The sequence below is a fragment of the Podarcis gaigeae genome (assembly GCF_964106915.1).
Source record: "Podarcis gaigeae genome assembly, chromosome: 16".
NCBI classification, from domain to species: domain Eukaryota; kingdom Metazoa; phylum Chordata; class Lepidosauria; order Squamata; family Lacertidae; genus Podarcis; species Podarcis gaigeae.
In genome coordinates, this window is record NC_139693.1 from 34,926,508 (window position 1) to 34,936,812 (window position 10,305).

The window sequence follows — 10,305 nt, forward strand, 5'->3', positions numbered from 1 at the left end:
CCTTTAAATGGAAACACCGTGCAAGGTTTTGACTGCAAGATTGCCTGTTTCATAACCGTTACTTGAGGCATTCAAGCAAAAATCTGCATAGCACCTCTATTAATGCAAAATTTGTTGAAATATTTATCGCAGTTTGCTTGATGGGAATGTAAGACCATTAAGCATCTGGTTGCAGGATATTCCTGGACACATCAGAAGGGAATTGTAATAATCACTCAAAACTGCTCCTGGTATGAGAGCACTTTGTGGTGAATTGTCACCACATCTGCCACCAGTCAGCAGAGAGCAGCTCCCAAGTGTTAAGCTGCAAGACGTGAGCCTCTCCAGTGTTCAGTTACAAGTGGTGTTCTCATACTTGTCAAGTATTAAAAGGAAGTACCGTATTTTTCGCTCTATAAGACGCACCAGACCATAAGACGCACCTAGTTTTTGGAGGAGGAAAACAAGAAAATAAATATTCTGAATCTCAGAAGCCAGAACAACAAGAGGGATTGCTGTGCAGTGGAAGCAGTGATCCCTCTTGCTGTTCTGGCTTCTGGGATAGCTGCGCAGCCTGCATTCGCTCCATAAGACGCACACACATTTACCCTTACTTTTTAGGAGGGAAAAAGTGAGTCTTATGGAACAAAAAATACGGTATTTGACGTTTACTTACAAAGCCTGTAACTCACTTGCACAGGCTTCCTAACCCATGGTTGGCCCACTTTGTGACCTATGGGTTGGGAAACATTGCCCTAGATCAGAATATTGCATCGGTGGATAAAATAAGGAAATGTCACTTTGTGTTACATGCATACACACAAACACACAGAGAGAAACAGCATACAGGGGGGAGGTTCAAAAAGTATCTACATGGTGCTTAGAGAATAACTTGCACCTAAATATTAGTAAGACAAAGGAGATGGCGTTGGACTTCTGGAGGAAGAGAGGGGAACCTATTGTATATCGGGGGGGGCTGTGTGGAGAGAGTCTCCTCCTTTAAATTCCTGGGAGTTTACCTTAGTAAGGACCTCACTTGGAAAATCAACATAACTCAGGTGGTCAGAAAGGCTCAACAGAGACTCCATTTCCTCAGGGTCTTGCGAAAGAATAATGTGAAACAACTGCTGAACTCCTTCTACCGGTCCACAACAGAAAGTGTCCTCTCATATTGTACCACAGTGTGGTATGCTGGCCTGACAGCCACGGACAGAAAGTCTCTACAGAGGGTGGTGAACACAGCCCATGATATCATGGGCTGTCCCTTAAGTCCGCTAGATGACATCGCAAGGGATCGTTGCCTTAGGAGAGCAAGAAAAATTCTCAGGGATGACTCACACCCCGGCCATCACCTCTTTAATCTTCTACCCTCAGGCAGGAGATATAGAAGTATAATCAGCCGTACCAACAGGCTAAAAAATAGCTTCTATCCGTGGGCAGTTAGGCTGTTGAGCTGAAAATAACATAACAAAATTGACTAGTGAGGTGGTGTGTTGTTCGATAAGAGATTGAGTGTTTGTGGGGGCAGGCTCGTTTAATTTCATTGTACACATGTTGTACAATGACAATAAAGATATTATTATTAGAGTATTTCATTTCATTAGCCTAAGAAGTTCTGGAACATAGCCTTATGCAAAGCCAGCCCACCCAACAGTATTGTCTATACTGGGGTGGGCAGAAGCTAGATTGGGATCTACTTGCAGATCTCTCTGGATAATTTATAGTAGATCAACAAGGTTTTCTGTCTCCCAACTGCTTTAATAATTGCAGCAACAAAACCATATCCCCACAACTAAGTTATAACTGAAAACAATATTCTAGGCCAGGCATCCCCAACCTTCAGCCCTCCAGATGTTTTGAACTACAGTTCCCATCATCCCTGACCATTGGTCCTGTTAGCTAGGGATCATGGGAGTTGTAGGCCAAAACATCTGGGGGGGGCACAGGTTAGGGATGCCTGTTCTAGGCTCAGAGAGAAACTGTGTCCTTTCATTCCATCTTTACGTCTCTTGCACTTGGCTGTGGTTCTAATAAACAACAAATCTGATCAGATAAGACTGAAGTCTACCCAACTCTGGTCTACAATGACTGACAGACTGTCTCTGAGAGTCTCAGATAATGGCATTTCCCAGCCCTACCTGGAGACGCTGGCAATTGAACTTAGGACCTTGCACATAAAGGTAAAGGTAAAGGGACCCCGACCATTAGGTCCAGTCGTGGCAGACTCTGGGGTTGCGGCGCTCATCTCGCTTTACAGGCTGAGAGAGCCGGCATACAGCTTCCAGGTCATGTGGCCAGCATGACTAAGCTGCTTCAGGCAAACCAGAGCAGCGCACAAAAACGCCGTTAACCTTCCCACTGCAGCAGTACCTATTTATCTACTTGCACTTTGATGTGCTTTCGAACTGCTAGGTTGGCAGGAGCAGGGACTGAGCAATGGGAGCTCACCCCGTCGTGGGGATTCGAACCACTGACCTTCTGATCGGCAAGTCCTAGGCTTAGTGGTTTAACCCACAGCGCCATCCATGTCCCATGGACCTTACACATACATTTTTTCCAAATTTTGCAAGCAGCTCTCCAGCCAAGCAATGCACACAAGGGTAAATTGTGCATAAAACTGCATATACAGCAGCATATTAAAAAAAGCATTATATCAGGGGAACTATGCTTTGAGGGAAATGTTCACGTTAAGCAAAATTTCATATTAATGTGTGAATATTAGGAGAAATGTGCCCTAAGATGCAGAGGAATTTTCATGAGGACTTTAAAAATAAAATTTGCAAGCAGAAGTGGGAATATGGGAAATGGAACTGAAATGGACAGATTCACACATCCCTAACTGCAGATCTGTCTGGGCCAGATCCATGTGTCTCGAAGAGCAAAACTACACTTTTCCTGGCTGTGTCACTGGAGTGGTGCTTGGGTTTTAAAGAAATGAAATGTGGCATTGGGTGGGAATTGATGCTTTGAACAGAGTGATGCAATAGGGGGTTGTTTAACCCCTTCCCCCCATCCCATTTTCTGTATAAAAAGAATTGCTCTCCACCCCAATGCTGCTATTGGAGGAAATGCAGGCGTTTTAATGCTTCCTCGCCTGACTAGTGTTCTGGCTGTTGATGAACAAATGCATTTAAATGGATGGGGGTGGGGGAAATCTGTCCCAAGACTTTTTGCAGCTACACTGTACTTCTTGTCCCCCCCCCCCCCATTTCTTACATTTTTATGAAGGGGCCAGCACACACAGCCCCTTTGCTTTTAATCTATAGATTTATTTTTAACTACATTCCTATAATTCCAACTGTGTGGAGCTTTTGGGTGGTTGGAAAAATATATGTAAGCCTCACAACAACTTGGGAGGTAGATTAGGTTGACATGCACATGAGACGGGGCCTTCTCAGTGGTGCCTCCAGAACTGTGGAACTCTCTTTCCATTGATTTGTGCCTCGCCCCCGCCAGTACATGCATTTAGACAAGAGTTGAAGACTTTCCTCTTCAATGCTGCCTTCAACTGAGAATGCAACCTGGTTAGCTTAAGCTTCTTGAAGCATTCTGTATGTTTGCTAACATGGCTATTTCACGTTAACATGTTTCCTCCCTCTTGTTTGTATGTTGCTTTGTGAGGGCACAGCCCTTAAAAGTGACTGAAATTAAACTTTGAGTAAATAAACAGTGACCAGCTCAATAGTTCCCAATGGGTTTCATGGATTAGTAGGAATTTGAACCCAGATCTCCAGCACTTTATCCACTACATCACACTGGTCCTTATAATCTCAGGAGTGTGTTCACGATCCAAAAACCTGTGCCTTTGAGCCACTAAAGGAGCATAACCTCTCACATTGCTTACTAGTTTATTGGCACCCGAACAATATTGATACCCCAAGCAATCTGTTCCAATTTGCTTGCACCATGAGACCAGGTCTCTACATTTGCTGTGCTTTGGGAATCTTAAGTTGCAAGCTGATCCGGGTAGTTTAGGTATTTTTCTTGTGTTTGGTTTAACATATTCCATTTGATTGGAAATGTTTTACAATCATGAAAATAAGAGTAGGTACTGATTTTACATGCTTTTAATTCCATGATTATACTGCTTTGATCTACTCTGAGACCCTAGGGTGAAGGGCAGAGAAGAGAGATAACTTGAGACTTTAGCTAGCAAGCCTGCGCAAACAGAAGCCATCGGCCAACAAATAGCGGTGTTGTGGCAATTACAAAGATTATAATCATTTCGAACCAGCAAAAACCAAACGTTCCTTACCTGGGTGTTTGCGTAGCCAGGTATGGTTTCCATACACCTGCGTGTCAAAGAAAACAAAATAGATTTATATGAATATGGCACAAGGAAGCAAAAGTGTCAAAGGAGGGGGAAAACGGGGAAAAGGTGGAGGGTGAATCTGTCAATTCCATGGGGGTCCTTTACCTGAAATAAAATCAGCAGGGAGAGGCAACACAACAGAGACAACAAATTCTCCATAGTTCCTGTCCTGGAAGTGAAAACCAAAGCAAACTCTACAGTGAGTTCTCCTCGGTTCACAAAACATTAACTCTCTGCACAGGTTTGTATTCTTTTCGGAGGGGCATTTTCCAGGCAGGATCAAATAAAATAATCCATTCACAGGAGAAGAGGTGATCCCTTGCCGGTGCCCGACAACAAACGCTTTTTTTTTCCTTTGAAGGTGGAATACTTCAGTGGCTGGTAAATTAAATTCCAAAGAACTGAGCAAGGATGAATAGTTTAAGTGAAATCGGTACCATCCCGTGGAAAAATCTGGAAAGTTACACGTGCAGGTTTTTGCCCACAGATCTTATTCCCAAGCGTCGTCTTCTGCCTCCCACTCCCTTTTTTAGAAATATCTTGTTTCTGTCTGAAGCCAGTGGGTGAGGACTGGGCTGATCAATAATGAAGGAGGTCCATTCTGATTATCCACCAGGCTCTCGATTCTTCCTCTTTCCCACAGAAACTGGGCTGGACTGAGTTGCTCTCTTCCCGTACAGACTGGGTGGCTGAAGTTTACACCTCCATCCCAGTCCTCTTTGGGTGGAGAGAAAGTCAAAATGATGTCATGCTTTCTGCTCAAACTTTGTCCCATTTGGGTACTCTGTTTCTATATCGCATTACCAGCCAGCCTCCTTTGCTGGGTCCTAACACCAGCCAGTCAGAAGGAAAGGGGGAGTTGTTGGAAGAGGAGGTAGCTCAAAAAAGAAAAAGTTAAACAGATGCCATGTGAGAAGGACGAAGCGTGTGCAAATAATAATTTAAATCTGTGTGAACCACAGTTTAGGTTTCTGTGTGTGAGAGAGATAGCAAACAGGAGTTTTTGTTACAATGCTATGCAAGCTTAATAGGGATGAGCAAATCTGCAAGTTGTTCACCATTTCTCATTCTTCCAATCTTAAGTTCTGATTTCCATATCAGTTTGGGTTTTTTCAACTCCTCACAAAAATTCAGCAGCACTTTAGCGACCATTTCTCTTAACAGACACATTTTTGTGTGCACTTTTGTCAAATATGCACACATTTGGCAAAGCAATTTCTCCTGATATATTGCATTTTTGCATTCTGTTTTCACTAATATAAGCATTTTGATGCACCTTTCAACCCAATATTTGCACTTCTGTGGACATTACTTGGCTGGACAACGGCACTGCAAAATTCAGAGAAGGGAAGAGTTTGAAGAACAGCTGGGTTTCCATTCATGAACTGCAGATTAAGGTAAAGGTAAAGGGACCCCTGACCATTAGGTCCAGTCGTGACTGACTCTGGGGTTGCGGCACTCATCCTCGCTTTATTGGCTGAGGGAGCCGGCGTACAGCTTCCGGGTCATGTGGCCAGCATGACTAAGCCGCTTCTGGTGAACCAGAGCAGCGCACAGAAACACCGTTCACCTTCCCGCCAGAATGGTACCTATTTATCTACTTGCACTTTGACATGCTTTTGAACTGCTAGGTTGGCAGGAGCAGGGACCGAGCAACGGGAGCTCACCCCGTCACGGGGATTCGAACTGCCGACCTTCTGATCAGCAAGTCCTAGGCTCTGTGGTTTAACGCACAGCGCCACCCGCATCCCTGAACTGCAGATTACATAGCCCTTAAATGCAAAGTGAATGGAACTTCTCCCCCATCCCTCCTTGGAAGTAAGCGCCGTTGAACTCAACGAGACACATTTCTTAGAAAACACGCAGGAAGCAAGCCATAAATCCTCCAACTGCTTACTATCCACCAGGGACAGTCACCATTTCACGGTCCCTGCTCCTGAAACTCTCTCCCAGTTTCATTTGAATTTTGCATCTTGAAAACCCATGTCAGTGTGCATACACTTTATCAGGGCTGGGGAACAATCTGGAGCAAGTTGCGAGCCAGCAGCTCTGGGTCAGTTGAGGGCGAAAGAGTGATCTGGATCAGAGAAGCCAGAAACTAGGAACAGAGAACAAGCCAGGACAAAACAGAACACTGGAAGCTGCCTTATCCTTTGCCTGAGGCCTGGTCCATCTGGCTCAATCTTATCTACTCGGCCTGGCAGTGACTTTGCAGGATATCAGACAGGGGTCTCTCCCATCGCTACCTGGAGATCCCAGCGTTTGAACATGGGATGCTCTGCCCACAAAGCAGATGCTGTACCACTGATGCATAGTCCATCCCTTAATACAAAGCTGCCCTTCTAACCGTAGAGCTGCCATATTTTGAACAACAAAAAAATAGGGCACATTTGCCAGGACACATCTGTAGGTGGGCCAACGAGGGGAGGGGGGTGAAGAAAAATAGTAGCAGTAAAAGATAAAAGGTGCATTCAAATATGTAACTATGGTAATTAAAAATGAGAATGACATACACTCCAACATTTTGTGAGAAAAATTTGGGGCATCCCCCCACCACCACCATCCTCCTTCTCTGTCATTCGCCCCCTCCCTGCCACTGACCTCTTCCTCACCCACCTGCTCATCCCCTCCTTCCCTCCTCTCTCTTACCTTTGCTGCCTTCAGCCTCCTGCTCACAAGTAATAATAATAATAATAATTTTATTATTTATACCCCACCCATCTGACTGGGTTTGCCCAGCCACTCTGGGCAGCTTACAACATATCTAAAAACATCAGTCCTCAAAAACTTCCCTAAACAGGGCTTCCTTTAGGTGTCTTCTAAAAGTCAGATAGTTGTTTATTTCCTTGATGTTTGAACAGCGGCGGAGGAAGCCTCTTGTGTACCTGGGGTGAACTGCCCACAGGGGTGGGGCGAATCACCCATTGGGGAGGGGCGCGGCCTGCGGCACCCATACAGATGGCACGGGGCACGCCGTGGGGCCTCAGCCACCCTACAGCTGGGGGGGAGGCAGTGGACGGACCGCGTGGAGCCTTCAGGCACCAGAGATGCGTAATCCGGGCCCCGTGGTAAGTGGTGCCTGCCATTTTGTCACCCCCCTCCATAGGAACACCCGGCCTTGGTCACACCTACTGCACCCCCTTGCTACGCCCCTGCATCTAAAGGGATGGTGTACCACAGGGAGGGCGCCACCACCGAGAAGCTACATCTCCAGATGATGCAGGGTTGAGCAGACCCGGGAAGACCGTGCTAGACCTGGGGGCCACCGAAAACAATTTGAGGCCTAAAGAGGCCCCAGGAAGGCTGCACAAAGCCACACCACCACCAGAGATGCCACGAGGGTGGTGATTTTACCTCTGAAAAAAAGGATATGTCTGGGGAAACCAGAACGTATCACAACCCTATTCTACCGGGTCAGACCATTGGTCCACATAGCTGAGTACTATCTACACCAGAGCTTTCCAAACTGTGTGTCGTGACACAGTGTGTAGGTATGACACACAAACGCTCTCCACACTCCTCCCAGGCCTGGAAAGGAGTTTGTTTAATCTCTGGTTTGCTAGTAAAACTGAATTACTGTGTCACGAAATGATACATGTCCTAAAAAGCGTGTCACCGACATGAAAAGTTTGGAAAGCTCTGGTCTACACAGACTGGCAGTGGTGCGCAGAGGTTTTAGACAGGGATCTTTCCTAGCCCTACCCAGAGATGCCCAGCGATGGTACCTGGGACCAGCCACATGCAAACCAGAAGCTTCCAGTAAACAGAGTGACACAATAGTGACACAACTGCTCTGGAAATTGTAGATCCGTGAGTTGGGAAGAGGGTGTCCTAACAACTCTCAGCACCTTTAAACTACAATTCCCATGATTCCTGGGGGAAGCCTTGACTGTACACAGTGATATATCTGTTTTAAACGTGTAGCACTGATGAGACCTAAAACAATAAAAATTCATCAGAAAACCAAACACAAGCCTGAACCTGAACAACAGGACTCTTCCTGTCCATGGGGTTTTCCCCAGTGTTGGCTCTGACCTGCTACACACACACACCCCAGCACATCTCCCTTTTCCTTTATGACAGCAACCAACAACTCAGTGCTGACCATACCTGGGGGGAAATGGTCTGGCAAAATCTAACAGCAGCAAACCTAATAGCAGCTATTAGGTAAACGCAGCAAACCTGTGCATAAATATATATTTGCATGCACACACATCAACGCAAACAACACACAGAAATTTGTATGTGATGCAAAAGAGCATATAAAATTGTGTATATATTGCCCTTGGCAAATTTTCCAGAGGACTTTGAAACTCTGCACATTGGTGCAGAAATGTGGCAAAAACTGACTGGCTATTGCAAAAAAAATGAAAAACTGAGTAAAACTGAAATTGTCAGATCTGTCCACCCCTAGCTGGCTTGCCCCTCTGCAGCTAGAAGGGTGTTGCAAACCTTTAAGAAAAATGTCTTTAGGAGGGGGACATCTTGGGCAGAGAGCCATTCCCCACTTATGATTTCCCTGTTCCAAATGGCTCATCCCGGTTGCTCCCTTTCCCCACATGTTCAAGCGCAGAGGGTGGGGTTAAGCGCCGGCACTATTAGCTCCACTTCACTCAAAATGAACCCCTCCCCTTTAAGACAGAACAGCCTAGGGCCCCCTTGCATGTATTTGCCTGACTATGCCCCTCTGCTACCTGTGTTTGTACAAAGCATGTGCTTAAACCCTTAATTAAATTGCTAAGAAGAACCCTTTCAGAGTAAAAATAAATCCATACACGTCGTTGACTGTCCAACTGCTCCATCATCAGGAGGGAAAAAAGAACTGCAGCTTAAGGAAGGAGGATAAAAAGCACAACAGAAAGTTGTGCTTTATTTTGTTTTCGATTGCTGGAAGGAAGGAGGCCTCTTAAGGAAAACCAGAAGCATGCAGAGAAACAGCAAAAGGGTGGAAAGGAAGCTAAACAGCAGTGCTGAAGGAGCTGGCGGCAAGCTAGATGCCAGAGAACATCTAAGCCACAGTAATATATATGTTTCTCTCCAAGTTGTAATGAAAGGAAGCGGACCGACTTCACACAAAACAACAACATATGGTGAGGGGGCTACAGTGGTTTCACTCCAGCCTGGCAAGGAGACTTCAGAAGTTGAGGGTAGAGCCGGCCCTACCATCAGACACAGCAAGACAATTGCCTCAGGCGATTGCCTGCTGGTGTCACGGTCCAGTTCACGGGAGATCAAAGTCCCGGATGGAGACATTGGGACCGGGGGCAAGATGGCGGGGTGGGAGCAGGAGTCAGGAAGCCAAGGGTCCGAGGGCCGGGAGTCAAGAAGCCAAGGGTCCAAGGGTCAGGAAGCAAGGAGTCACGAAGTCAGGGATCGGGGCCCAAGGATCAAGAAGGAAGGAGTCAAATACAGCAAGGCAGGGAACATATTGCTGTGGCAAAGAGCAGAAGGGAAAATGCTGACCTTATATCCCTTCCCGGCTCTTGCCACCAGGTGCTTTGAGTTACCAGTCAGTCTCACCTGTGGGGCAGTGCCTTGCCTCTTCAGAAGGCCCCAGTCCTGCAAAGTCCTATTGGTCACAGGACCTGGCTCCTGCACACACACCTGACAGCTGGGATCCAGAGGCGGCAGGTCCCACCACATTGTCCACCTGCCACCACCAAAGTGAGGAGAAACAGCAGCAGTGACGTAGCGTGGAGGGGCTGGGGGGCATGGCACATTTTTTTGAGGGGCACAACCAGGTGCAACCAGGCACCCCCACAATTGGCTCCCTCATCGGAGCCTGGCTCTGCCGCATGAGGGAGCTGCAGAGACAGCTTCCTTGGGGGGTGGCCCAATGCCTCCAGCTGCAGCTCCACCCCAGAGGGTCAAGCCTGACCCTGGAAGCAGAGAGAAGAGAGTCAGCACCCCCTTGCCCAGTCCTCTCCTCACCTGGGCTGCAGTGCGCTTCCTCGTGCCTGGCTGCAGCTCTGCCCCCAGGTCAGGTCTGACCCAGGGGTGAAGAGAAGTGAAGG

At 46.8% G+C, this 10,305-nt stretch overlaps 1 protein-coding gene across 2 annotated transcripts in view; it reads right to left on the minus strand.

The window, feature by feature from the left end:
* ADGRD1 (adhesion G protein-coupled receptor D1) overlaps nt 1-5,582 on the minus strand; it is a 276,194-nt gene extending 270,612 nt beyond the window's left edge. For both annotated transcript variants that reach the window (XM_083717092.1, XM_083717091.1), the window contains exons 1-2: nt 4,397-5,582; nt 4,235-4,271 (exon numbers count right to left, since the gene is read on the minus strand). In XM_083717092.1, the coding sequence (XP_083573218.1) occupies nt 4,235-4,271; nt 4,397-4,450 (91 nt within the window). In that variant the 5' untranslated portion in view covers nt 4,451-5,582. The remainder of the gene's footprint in view (nt 1-4,234; nt 4,272-4,396) is intronic.
* Nucleotides 5,583-10,305: the final 4,723 nt, after the last annotated feature.